The sequence below is a fragment of the Microtus pennsylvanicus genome, chromosome 3, assembly GCF_037038515.1.
Source record: "Microtus pennsylvanicus isolate mMicPen1 chromosome 3, mMicPen1.hap1, whole genome shotgun sequence".
NCBI classification, from domain to species: Eukaryota; Metazoa; Chordata; class Mammalia; order Rodentia; family Cricetidae; genus Microtus; species Microtus pennsylvanicus.
This window is the reverse complement of record NC_134581.1, coordinates 141,491,412-141,504,504: the sequence shown is the minus strand read 5'-3', so window position 1 is coordinate 141,504,504 and position 13,093 is coordinate 141,491,412. Positions and strand designations below refer to the sequence as shown.

Sequence of the window (13,093 nt, the reverse complement as noted above, 5' to 3'; positions counted from 1 at the left end):
ATTAAAGGTGTGCACCACCACTGCCTGGCTACCTTCATAGTTTTTAAGCTCAGTGAAGTTTTATATAATTTGTCTTCAGTTTAAGTAACTTTATATTGTATTTTAGCGTGTTAATAAAGTTTAATTGCGGTGTTAGCTATAGAGTCTATTTCTTCTTTTTAGAAAAGATTTACTATATTTATATGTGTGTGTGAGATCTGAGTGTGAGTAATGTGTGTGTGATCTGAGTGTGAGTAATGTGTGTGTGTGAGATCTGAGTGTGAGTAATGTGTGTGTGATCTGAGTGTGAGTAATGTGTGTGTGTGATCTGAGTGTGAGTAATGTGTGTGTGTGATCTGAGTGTGAGTAATGTGTGTGTGTGAGATCTGAGTGTGAGTAATGTGTGTGTGTGTGATCTGAGTGTGAGTAATGTGTGTGTGTGTGAGATCTGAGTGTGAGTAATGTGTGTGTGTGAGATCTGAGTGTGAGTAATGTGTGTGTGTGTGAGATCTGAGTGTGAGTAATGTGTGTGTGTGAGATCTGAGTGAGTAATGTGTGTGTGTGTGATCTGAGTGTGAGTAATGTGTGTGTGTGTGAGATCTGAGTGTGAGTAATGTGTGTGTGTGTGATCTGAGTGTGAGTAATGTGTGTGTGTGTGTGTGTGTGTGTGTGTGTGTGTGTGTGTGTGGCTGAAGAGCCCAGAAGAAGGTGTTGGATCCTCTGGAGCTGGAGTAACAGGCAGTTTTGAGCTTTCTGCTGTAGATTCGGGTAGCTAAACTCTGGTTATTTGTAAGAGTGGCAAGCATACTTTAACTTGCTAGCCATCTCTCTAACTCCCATAGAGCATATTTCTAAAGAGTGAGGTTTTTTTCCTTACGATTTTATCATATATTCTTTATTTACTGTTCATGGTAGGAAAACCTCCATCTAGAGCAGAGGTTCTCAACCCTCCCAATGCTGTGACCCTTTACTACAGTTCCTCATGTGGTGGTGACCCCAACCATAAAATTATTTCATAACTGTAATTTTGGTAGTTTTATGAATTATAATACCAACATCTGTGTTTTCTGATAATCTTAGACAACCCCTGTGAAAGGGTCTTTTGACCCACAAAGGGGTTGTGACCCACAGGTTGAGAACTGCTGATCTAGACACATTGAAAAGAATCTGGAGTCATAGCTATTGGAAATGACAGAAGAAAGACAAACTTCTCGGAAAATGACTCGAAAGAGCCTTTTAAGAAATCTGTGCTTATTCATCTTTTTGTACTTAGGTGGCTTTGCAAAGGTCAAACTTGCCTGTCATATCCTCACTGGAGAAATGGTAGCTATAAAAATCATGGATAAAAATGCACTAGGGGTAAGTTTGAAATTATTTCTTTTCCTTAATTACACAAAATGATGGGCTCTACTGTGATACTTTTATATATGGGAGTTGTAGTCCATTGATCATTTATCCTTCATGACATTAAAAAAGTTACTTTGAGTCAAGGTTTCACTATATATAGCCCTGATCTTGAACTTACTTTTTGTCAAGATTGGCCTTCAACTTGTGATCTTTCTGCCTTAGCTTCATAAGTGTTAGGATTGCCAGTGTATGTCATCACACCCTACCAAGAAATGTATATATCTTTTCATATGTATATATGCATGCATGTGTGTGGACACATGTGTAGGTATGCTGTATATATATTTTCATATGTATATATGTATGGCGTATGTGTATGTATGTGTACATGTATATGCCCATGCATGTACAGAGGCCTGAGGTTGATATTGGAAATCTTCCTTGATTGCCTTCCACTTTATTCTTTTTTGAGGCAAGGTCTCTCAGTCAAACCCAGAGCTTGCTGATATGGCTAGTCCTCCTAGACAACCTCCTGTGGGGATCCCATCTCTATTCTAAAGCTGAAATTCTAAGCGAGCTGAGCTGCCATACCTAGCTGACATTTATGTGATTTCTGGGGACCCAAATTCTAGCCCTCTTGCTTGCATAACAAAATGTAAAGATATGGAGACTCAAGAGATGGCTCAGTAGTTAAGAACACTTGCTGCACTTTCAGAGGACGCAAGCTCAATTCCCATCACCCATGTCCAGCATTCACAACCATGTGTAGCTCCAGTTTTAGGGGATCCTAGTCCTTTGACTTCTGGGGACACCATAGTTATGTGCACATACCCACATGCACACACAAACTTACAGATAATTAAAAATAGTGATAAAATTCTTTTAAAAAGCAAGAGATGGTTCTGTTGGTAAAGTATTTGCTATGTAAGAATGAGAACATTGCCTAGTGGTCATGGCACACACCTATAATCCCAGCACTTGGGAGGCAGAGGCAGGTGAGTCTCTGAGTACAAGGCCAGCTTGGTCTTCTATAGAGCAAGTTCTAGGATACCCAGGGCTATACAGAGAAACCCTGTTTTGACCACCCTTCTCCCCGCGATTAAGAACATGAATTTGGATCCCAAGCACTCACATAAAAAGCTGAGTGGGTGCATGGTTGCTTTACATATCTATAATCCCAGTGCTGGCAAAGTGTGTACCATCTAGACTGATTGGGGTCACCGGGTTCAAAGAAAGACCCTGTCGCAAAAAAAATAGATGGGTAGTGATTAAGGAAGACATCTAATGCTGACCTCTGGTCTCTGTATGCATCTGCACACATGTGCACACACCTCTACACCTCATTTATAAGGTAAAGACCTGTGTATTTAAAGTAGTCTGGGTCTAGACATGGTGGCACACACTTATAATCCCAGGACTCACATGTCAGAAGTAGGAGTTCCAAGTGTAAGGTCAGTTTGGTTCACACAGCAAGTTCAAGGCTAGTGAAGGCCATATGAAAAGTACTTTTATAATTCTTTTTGTTTGTTTGTTTTGTTTTCCGAGATGGTTCTCTGTGTAACAGTCCTGGCTGTCCTGGAACTTGCCTCCATTTGTCTCATCCTCCCAGGTGCTGGGCTAAGATATGGCCACCACTGCCTGGTTTAATTCCTTTTCTTTTCTTTTTTTTTTTTTAATTCCTTTTCTTTACTCGAGACTCCTTTCTTGTTCTTTAATCCAGACTGACCTATAGCTCACTTTGTAACCGGTTGGCCTCAGGTTTTCAGTCCTCCCCAAGCCTTCTGACTGCTAGGATTGTATCCAGGCCTTCTAGTGGTGTTTCTGTACTTGGTTTGTTTGGCATGGCCACCTTCTACGATAGTCTAGACTCTTTCAAGATTGTGGGCATTGTGCTCTTGACGACTCTGTCAGTTTGCGTTTTGTCACTTGAGGGGAACAATATAAAGGGGGCAAGATTGAGTTTTGTCTCGTGGTTTGCGTCCAGGATCCACTGCTTTGGGCCGGAAGTGAGGTTGACTATTGCAGTGGTTTGAGCATGTGCCTCAGTGGAAGCCAGGAAACAGAGAGCATGCCTCTGCTAATGGGCTTCTCCTCTGTCCCCCCACACCTCGGCTTATTGAGTGGTGCCACAATGCTCAGTGTGGGTCCTCTCTGAGTCCTCAGGCACTCCTAAGTGTGGGCTTTGCTAATCTCCACTCATTCAGACTGACAAATTGTTACTCACATTGAGCTTGCCTTCATAAAATCCTCAGAACACTAATTTTGTAATACTTTTCTGTAATTTTGAGCAGTGTGTTTTAGAGCTATTGATAGCTTTTCCTTCCTCCTATTAAAACTGTTGATATTGATGGGTGGGACATTTTCCAAGAAATTTGTTGCTTATCTGAACTGCTGTTTTGTCAGAGTGATTTACCCCGAGTCAAAACTGAGATCGATGCCTTGAAGAATCTGAAACATCAGCATATATGTCAGCTCTACCATGTGCTGGAGACAAAAAACAAAATATTCATGGTTCTTGAGGTTAGTGCTGGATCCCAGGCAGCCAAAAGTGTTTGCTCGCTTTTTCAGTAGTTGAGAGAGAATTACATCTTCTTACCTGAAAAATCAGAACTAATGTTTGCTCTAGTTTCATTTCTATTGCCATGATAAAATAGTCGTCATAAGAAGTAGCTCAGAGGAGACGGGTTAGCCACAGTCCAGGGTCCCGGGAAGTCAGTGCTGCACAGACTTAACAGAGCAGAGGGAAAGAAGGAAGTGCTTGCTTGTCTGCTTGTGCTCAGCTTGACTTCCCCAGTCTCATACAGCTCAAGACCCCTGACTAGGGAGTAGTGCCACCAAGAGTGGACTTCCCACATCAATGAACTTAATAAAGATAGTCTGCCACGGACATGCCCACAGGCCAACCTGGTATAGACAGTCCTCACTGAGACTCCTCCCAGGTGACTCTAGGCTGCTTAAGTTGATAAAGCTAAGCTTTAAAATGATTTAATGGTTCTTCCACTTTTGTGTAGGTTCCTGGTATCAAAGCCATCTCGCTGGCTCTTTTTGTGTCTCTTATTAGTATATATCACTATAATATGTTTCACTGTGACATTTAATGCATATATATTTATGTATATAAAATATATTTATGTTTGAATATTTTGCCTGCATGTCTGTGTGTGTACCATGTGTGTATCTGGTGCCTATGGAAGCTACAAACTGTTGGATCCCCTGGGGCTAGAGTTATAGATAGCTTTGAGATGCCATGTAGGGACTGAGAAATGGACTTAGGTTGTCTGGAAGAGCAGCCAGTGCTTTTAACCTCTCAGCCATCAATATTTTTTGACCATTTTAATCCTCTGTTACCTTCTCTCTGTTATCACGGGTCCCCTTCCTCTTCTCAACTATCCCCGCTTCTACTTCCACGTCTTTTTTTTTTTCTTTTGTATTTTCTGAGAGTTGCATATATGAGTGTGGGTGCCTTACCAGTGGCTACATCACTGAAGAAAATGTTTCTCCTCACTTATCAATCATTAACTGTATAAATCCTGGAGAGAGGACTTTGTAAGCCTTAATTACTTGTATGCCTCCTACATTTATGTGTGTGTGTGTGTTTTGTGGTGTGGTGTGTATGCATATGTATATGCGAGTATGTGTGCTTGCGTGTGTGCACGTGGAAACTCAAGAGTGTCTTTTTATATTGTTTTTTACATTACTTGTTAAGACAGGGCCTCTCACTGAACCTGGAGCTTAGTGTTTAGGGTAGGCTGGCTGACTGGGAGCCCTAGGATCTGCTGCTCGTTACCTCCTTGGTGCTGGGACTTCAGATGTGTGTTGCCAACTGCAGGCCTTTATGTGGGTGCTTAGGGACCTGAACTCAGTCCTTATGCTTGTTCAGCATGCACTACCCACAGAGCCATCCTCTTGGCCCCTAACAGGCTCTCTGTGAGAGATTGAAAATTGCTCGTCTTTGGACAGTGACCAGCAATAATTACTGAAGAAACAATAATTACTGCTGCTTTTCAGTTTTGATTTTAGATGACTGTACTAAATGTGAGTACATTAACTTGAGAATGAATTTTAATACTTTGTTATAAAAATATAAAGCCCTGAGTGAGCTTTTGAAAATCACAATGGTAGTTGGTTTGACTTCTGTTTATTGCTAATAAAACTGCTCAAGGGAAGAATTATTGTTCTCCTTCCTGGAATAATTAGTGAATTGTTGGATCCTGAGAGTGTAGTTTTAGATATGCTCACTCAGTTCCCTTGCCTTAAAGTTGTGCTAACATTGACTTTAGTGTGTTTTTACTTTCCATGCTGGGAAGTGATTCTGTCAGCTGTAACTGTGCTCTTGCTGTTAAAGTACTGTCCGGGAGGAGAGCTGTTTGACTACATCATCTCCCAGGATCGCCTGTCGGAAGAGGAGACCCGAGTCGTCTTCCGTCAGATACTGTCTGCAGTTGCTTATGTGCATAGCCAGGGCTATGCCCACAGGGACCTCAAACCAGTAAGTGGTCCTGTCACAAATGCTCACCTGAGAGTTGAGCGTGGTCCACCTCTTATTTCCAGGTGTCCATGTGTTCTGCTAAAAACCCGCCAGTTTGGCTCCTTGGTCGTTTTGTTCAGAATCTGTCACATTCCTTTTTCTTTCTTACCATTCTCTCACCTGGCAGTTGTGTGTGACATGGAATGCCCTTGGAATCAAGATTTTATCCCTTGGCACGATGTGCCATCGGGCATTTTCCATTCAGTGTTTTGTTTGAGACAACCTCGATCTATATAGCTCAGGCTGAGAGACTCCTGTTTTAGCCACCTAAAATGCTGAATTATATTCCTTTAATTTCAAACCACTTCTCTGTAGAAGGGAGCAGTTCAGTAGGATTGACAGATTCTAATTTTAAAGGACTAATGAAAAATGTGAGCAGTCTTCTAGTCTTTAGGTTCTAATGTGACTGATATAACTGAGTATGTATGTAAATGTAGCTTCATCAAACAGGGTCAGGGACTTAGAGTAGGTCTGTGGCAGTGTTACCACCTTCTCATGTGTTTAATACCTCAGTCTTCAGTCTGAGCTCTGTTTAGTCTTAAACTTGCCTTTGGCAGAAATTGTCTTCACTTGTAGTTTGCCTCAGTGTACTAGGAGGAATGGTTTTTCCTCCTTTATCTTATTCTTTGAAAAGATCTCTTACTGAGCCCAGAGCTTGCTATTTTGGCTAGACTGTCTGGACAGGAGCCTCAGGATACTCCTCTCTTTGCCTCCCCAGTGCTGGGATTAGAGAGGTGTGTGTTGTCATGCCTGGCTTTTTACATGGATGCTGGGTGTCTGAATTTAGCTTCCTCATGTTTGCAGAGTAAGCACTTCACTTATCATCTCCCCAGGCCTCTCTCTTTTTCATTCTTTTTGTGATTCTAGGACCTCAGGCATGCTGGGAAAGTGCTCTTTCTCTGAGCACCATCTCCAGTTCCCTCTCCTCTCCTCTCCTCTCCTCTCCCCTCCCCTCCCCTCCCCTCCCCTCCCCTCCCCTCCCCTCCCCTCCCCTCCCCTCCCCTCCCCTCCCCTCCCCTCCCCTCCTCTTCTTCCCTTGCTCCTCCTCCTCCTCCTCCTTCTTCTTTCTCTCTCTCTCTCTCTCTCTCTCTCTCTCTCTCTCTCTCTCTCTCTCTCTCTCGCTGGCTGGCTGGCTGGCTGGCTGGCTGGCTGGCTGGCTGGCTGGCTGGCTGGGGCTGGCTTGGAGCTCAAACAGATCTGCTTGCTCTGCCTCCTGAGTATTATTAGGGTCAAAGATGTATGCTTATTCTCAGCTCTATTTTTTTCTAATCTTTTCATTAGGCTTCAGTGATTTAACTTATATTGGATCTCAGCTTCAAATTAAAACAACTAAATCAGTTTTAGAAATGGTTAAAGGTGGGATGTGATATAAGGAAATCAGAATACAGTTATCAAAATATCTTTGTTTTCCCAGGAAAATTTATTGTTTGATGAATATCGTAAATTAAAGCTGATTGACTTTGGTCTCTGTGCAAAACCCAAGGTAAGTGCAAAAATAAAAATACACGTATGTCTGTCTATAAGTGTACCTGTTGGTGTTATATTGCACTGACTTTCACTTTATTGAACTTAGTTACATCCATTTTGAAAATTTTATCCTTAGCACTGGTAGTTTTCTAAGTTTGCTAGATAATTCTGAGATGGAGTCAAGATTGTGAGCCACCACTGTAGGCCTAGGATTTGTCCCCAGGGACAATTGTAATGCCAGGCAATATGAAGCCATTATACTATGAATGCTAAGTCATGTGTTTGCAGTTTGAGTATGTTGCCACTAGGTGTTGCCTTTGTTCATTTGTGTAGAAGCTGGGTATTTGGTGTGTATCTAGTTTTTATTACACAGAAGTTCTATAACTAAGGATTGATTCCCCTTCCTTGTAAAAGAAGAGAGGGAATGGATGGCTATGGGCTTCTATATTTATTCCACTTGAAATGCCCCTCATTTGCATTCCATAGGTAAGTCCTGGTGTTCTCTAGCATAACTTCTCTGAGGTGACTTTGAACTTCTCCACTCTGCTGTCTGTAGCAGGTCTCCTGTGTGGCTGCTTGTTGGAGGCTTCCTTCCAGGTTCTCTAATGATGGCACTCCATTGCTAAAATGAGCTGTCTACACTGATTAAGAACGTTGAAATTGCAGGCTCCTCTCAGGCCTTTGTAGTCCCGTGATGATTTCCTGCCCCTCAGCATTAGCAAGGGGAAGCAGATTTTGCCTCTTCAGTTTTGAATGTCTGGTTCTTTCTGATTCTTCTCCTACTGGTGTCTATTCTGAGATTACCAGTGGAGGCTTGTGTCTGGGAAGCAGATGATTCAGGAGGCAGTTTCTATTTTTTTTTTTTTCCCAGACATAAAGCATATAAAGATCATCCTTTGATTGCATTCTCTGTAGGAGGTGGGTGGGGATGTTTGTGGAAGACTCCATTAGCTTTTTTTTTTAAATTTTTTTATTTATTAAGGATTTCTGCCTCCTCCCCGCCACCACCTCCCATTTCCCTCCCCCTCCCCCGATCAAGTCACCCTCCCTCATCTGCTCCAAGAGCAATCAGGGTTCCCTGACCTGTGGGAAGCCCAAGGACCGCCCACCTCTATCCAGGTCTCGCAAGGTGAGCATCCAAACTGCCTAGGCTCCCCCAAAGCCAGTTTTTGATCCATTAGCTTTTTTTAAATGACTGCTACAGCTCCAACTCACAAAGACACCATCCAAGAAAACGGGGGTGGTGGGAAGGATGGCCTCAGCCTCCGTGGGGCTCTCACTTCTGGGTATGTTTCATTTGTAAACAAAATCTTAAGGTTTCTAGGTCTTGGCCCCCTGTAGGGCTCAGCACAGGAGTGCAACAGCAGCTTCATTTTCATAAGGCCTATGCCTCTTTGGAGAACAGAGGAGGTTGACAGATCACCAGGTAAGGCGGTGATTTGCCTTACCAGAGTCTGAAGGATAGATTAGGATAGATTAGCAATGTCTCCTACTTACCACTTGTTTCTTCCTGTGAACGAAAAGGAAGTTGTTCTGCATTTGTAAAGATTAGATGTTAAAGGTAGGGACTGAATTCGGTAAGTATTTCTTGAATATTTGGGGGTAGGAAATCATGGGTGCTTGGATGGATGTGAGGTTTATTACTATGCAAATAAATATTTAGGGGAAGTATGGACTTGATCTGACTTAACTAAAGGGAAAAGGTCTTGTTCATGTGAGGTTGAGTGGTATGAAAAGCCAAAGATTCACAGTTGGCATGTGTGCCTGTACATATACACAAAGAGCATTTGCAGAAATCTCTTGGTTATTTGGAAGAGTTTTTTGTTTATTTCTTTGTTTTGTTTTTTTGTGACAAGATTTCTCTGTGTAACCTTGACTGTCCTGGAACTCATTTTGTAGACCAGGCCCAGGCTGGCCTCAGACTCAGAGATCTGCCTGCCTCTGCCTCCAAAGTCCTGGTATTGAAGATGTGTGCCACCACACCTGGCATGGGATGGTTCTTCATCTAGCCTTTCTTTGAATTCAAAAGGGAGATTTTGTCAAAGTTTAATGTTTTTAATGTTTATTTTTGATTTTTTGAGACAGGGTCTCGTCTAAACCCAGACTGGTCTCAAGCTTTCTATGTAGTTGATTCTGGCCTTGAACTCCTGGTCCTCTGCTTACAAATGTACACATCATGCCTAACTTGAGACTTACTATTCTTAGGGGCCATCACTAATAAGTTTCATTTTATGTTATGGTAGGGCAACAAGGACTACCATCTACAGACATGCTGTGGGAGTCTTGCTTATGCGGCACCTGAACTAATCCAAGGCAAATCGTATCTTGGATCAGAGGTAATTGTTCCTGATGAGTTTGGGGATTTTTTTCTGTCATCCTCGTTACAGTTGCTTTTTGTATAGTGTGCTGTAGTTTGAGGCTGGGTAAGCTAGGTGTGGCCCAAGGCTGTGGTGGCACACCCAGTTTTCAAAGTTTATTAGCACAGAAGAAAAACAAAACTGTCCTTCAAGTGTCCTTGCTCAGAAAGCCTGGCTTTGCCTCCTTTGCACTTGACCCTTCAAGTTGTAGGCGGCCCCTCTTATTCTCCGGAGCTCAGGTATTGCTGGCATTAGTGTTGTAAAGAAATAAACCATGACTTTTCAGAAGTTTAGGAGTTGCTGGGCTGAATGTCTCCTCTCTTGCATACACTCTTGTATAGCGGGGATCTTTGGAGGGGAAACAGCACAGGTGCGAGCTGGTCCCAGCTTTCTTTACCTGCAGAATCCACCTTCCTGTGGAACATCTCTGGGGAGAAGTGCTATGTTGGAAATACCAGCTTGCTTAATTTGGAACAGGGGTAGATGGGATTTTGTATATTTTTAGTGAATTCATTTTCATCTCAAATTTAAAGTATCGTACAAAAATGGAATTAAGAACTTTGGTATATTTTTATTTAAATTTGTATTTATTTATATTTTCCTCTATTTACTTTTTTCTTAGAACATACATATTATGCAGATCCTTTTTTATAACCATATGAATGTAAACTGAGCATCATATCCCTTCATAACTATTTATGTACATTTTATTATTTTTAATATATTGTCTCTTTTAAAAAGATTCTTTACTATATCTATTTTGTGTGTATTTTGGGGCAGCGAATGCCACAGTGTACATAAAGAGGTCGGAGGATAACTTTCAGCAGTTAGTTCTGTCCTCACCATTTGGGTTCCAGGCATTGAACTCAGCTTGTCAGCCTTGGTAGCAAGTGCCTTTACCTGTGAAGTCATCTTGCCAGCCCTGTTTTGTTTGTTCTTTTATTTTAAATGAGCCAAATTTTTAATTTGTTCATTTCTTGTATTTGAAATGCTCTTCCGTGACCTCTTGGCCTGAGATTCTTTGCTGTAGTCCTTACCCACTATGTAGCTTTATGGGGTATCATAGTTGCATTTATTTAGTTTCTTGCTTTCAGTAACTTTAGGTTGATTTGGTGCTCAGCATAAAGAGCCTTCATCGTCTTGACATACACAGACATATCACAATTGAAAACAGAGACAGAGAGATGAGCTTAGAGCTGGGCTTTCATGGATGAGTGTGGTCATGAACATCTCCTATAAAGCTGTCCATTACACCTTCAGCAGCAGTGCCTTTTGGCCATGGCGGTGGGGTAAGGTGAAGCTGAATCTTGAATGCACTTGAGTCCCTGCCTCTGGGAGACTTGGCAGTGGCAGGGATAATAATGCTTATTTATTTACTTATTCATTCATCCATTTATTTGTTTAGGAAGCAGCAGAGAAAATATGAATTTATTTTGGGAGGATAGTTTATTGAATCAGCTGCAAGAGGGCAGCAGCCTGGGCAGTAACTGGAGTACTGCCTGTAGCTTTATATATGTCTATTTCCTGAAGGTCGGGGGGGGGGGGGGCTTTTCTTTTTATAGTGTACTGGAGATTGAATATGCTAACACTATCACTGACCTAAGTTCCAACCCCTTTAGTTTTTGTTGTTTTTTTGTTTTTAAATTTTGAGACAAGGTCTTGTATTTTCAGTTGGAAAGCTGAATTGTCCAACCTGAGGTCTTCCTGCCTCAGCTTCCTGAGAAGAACTTTTTCTTTTTGGTGTGTGTATGTATATATTCACATGTGTGTTTATAGCTGCACATGCATATATCTGAAGTGGATGTCTGGTTGATAGCTTCTACATTACTGAGGCAGGTTCTCTTACTGAACTCTGTAGTTGACCAATTCCAGCTAGTTTTGGTAGCCAGCCTGACAAGGGAATTCCTTGTCTCTGACTTTCAGGTGCTAGGCTTATGTGGCTTTGGGGATCTAAACTCTCATCCTCATGCCTGTCTGGAAGGTAATTATTCACAGAGCCAAACCTGTTTTGTCTCCTGTGCTGGTCTGGAGCTCACTATGTAGCTCAGGTTAGCCTTGAATTTTTGGGTTCTTGCCTCATCTTCCCCTCACCAGTGCTGGACGTACAGATGTGAGTCATTATGCTACAGACCCCTGTAAAATGTGTGCTTGTCCTAGTGATGCTCTTTACAGCTTTATTCTGTTTACATGTATGTGTGTATGTATGTACATAAATATTGTGCATGCAGATGAAGGCCAGAGGACAGTTTATGGGAGTTGGTTTTCTCTTTCTCCTTTCACTATAAGGGTCCCAGGGTTTGAATTTATGATGCTAGCTTGACAGCATGCTTCTTTACCTGCTGATTCATCTTGCTGGCCGACTTGAACTCTTTTGAAATCTGGAAAACTTTTAGGTTTTCTTCCTTTTTCTTAACGCCCCACCCCACAACACACACACACACACATACATCACATAACACACAGGATATCACAATGTAGTTCCAGTTGGCTTGAAACTCACTATGTAAATCAAACTGGTCTCACAGAGATCCCCTGCTTCTGCCTCCTGAATGCTGTGATTAAAGGTGTGCACCACAATGCCCAGCTTGTTTGTGAAACAGGGTATCATATAGCTCGGGCTATGATCTCGCTACGTAGCCAAGGATGACCTTGAACTTCTGATCTTGTCTTTATTCCCAAGTGTTGGGATGACTGACAGGTGCCACCGGATTCAGTTTATGTGGTACTGGGAACTAGCTCTTGTAGACCAGGCTGGTCCTGAACTCACAGTCTGCCTTTGCCTCTAGAGTGCAGGGATTAAAGGTGTGCGCCACCACCACCTGGCATAGTGCTTCATTTTAAAGTAAACAATTGAGGCACTTCTGATGTTTGTCCTGCCTAGGACATGTTCCATGGTAGGGTTTCTAAGGCTTTTCACAAATGACTCGTGGGAAATGTTTCAGAGGTTTTTCTTCACCCAGTTATTTTTATTTTACTTGTCAATGGATAGGCTTATTTACATTTGCCTTTGCTTACGATTTTAGTTAATTAGTGTGTTCTCTTTTCTAATTTGAGACAGGAGATGCCCGATTGAGTTAACTGGAAAGTCTAGTTTCTTTCCAGTACACTATGGTAGATTTTTATGGAAACACTCCTGTATTTTTTTTCATCTTTTAGTTTCAGACATAATCTGTTTTGATCGCTCTGGTATTTGAAAAGGCTGTGTTCACTTTCTGTATTGCCTCAACTTAATAAATGAAATGTCTGACACCTCTTAGGCATACATGCTAACTTCTGATCTCCATAGCTTGCAACACAGATCACTAGTTGACTTGAGAGGAAGACTGTTCACATCAGCATTGTCACGGAGTCCTGTCTGCTGTGATTCAGCGGACAGGTCTAGGTTACCGGTTATCTAGTGCATGTGTGCTACCTA

At 42.0% G+C, this 13,093-nt stretch overlaps 1 protein-coding gene across 2 annotated transcripts in view; it reads left to right on the top strand.

Moving 5' to 3' along the window:
- Window positions 1-13,093, top strand: part of Melk (maternal embryonic leucine zipper kinase) — a 70,076-nt gene that overhangs the window by 5,023 nt on the left and 51,960 nt on the right. For both annotated transcript variants that reach the window (XM_075967318.1, XM_075967319.1), the window contains exons 3-7: window positions 1,253-1,338; window positions 3,730-3,846; window positions 5,672-5,815; window positions 7,269-7,337; window positions 9,565-9,657. In XM_075967318.1, the coding sequence (XP_075823433.1) occupies window positions 1,253-1,338; window positions 3,730-3,846; window positions 5,672-5,815; window positions 7,269-7,337; window positions 9,565-9,657 (509 nt within the window). The remainder of the gene's footprint in view (window positions 1-1,252; window positions 1,339-3,729; window positions 3,847-5,671; window positions 5,816-7,268; window positions 7,338-9,564; window positions 9,658-13,093) is intronic.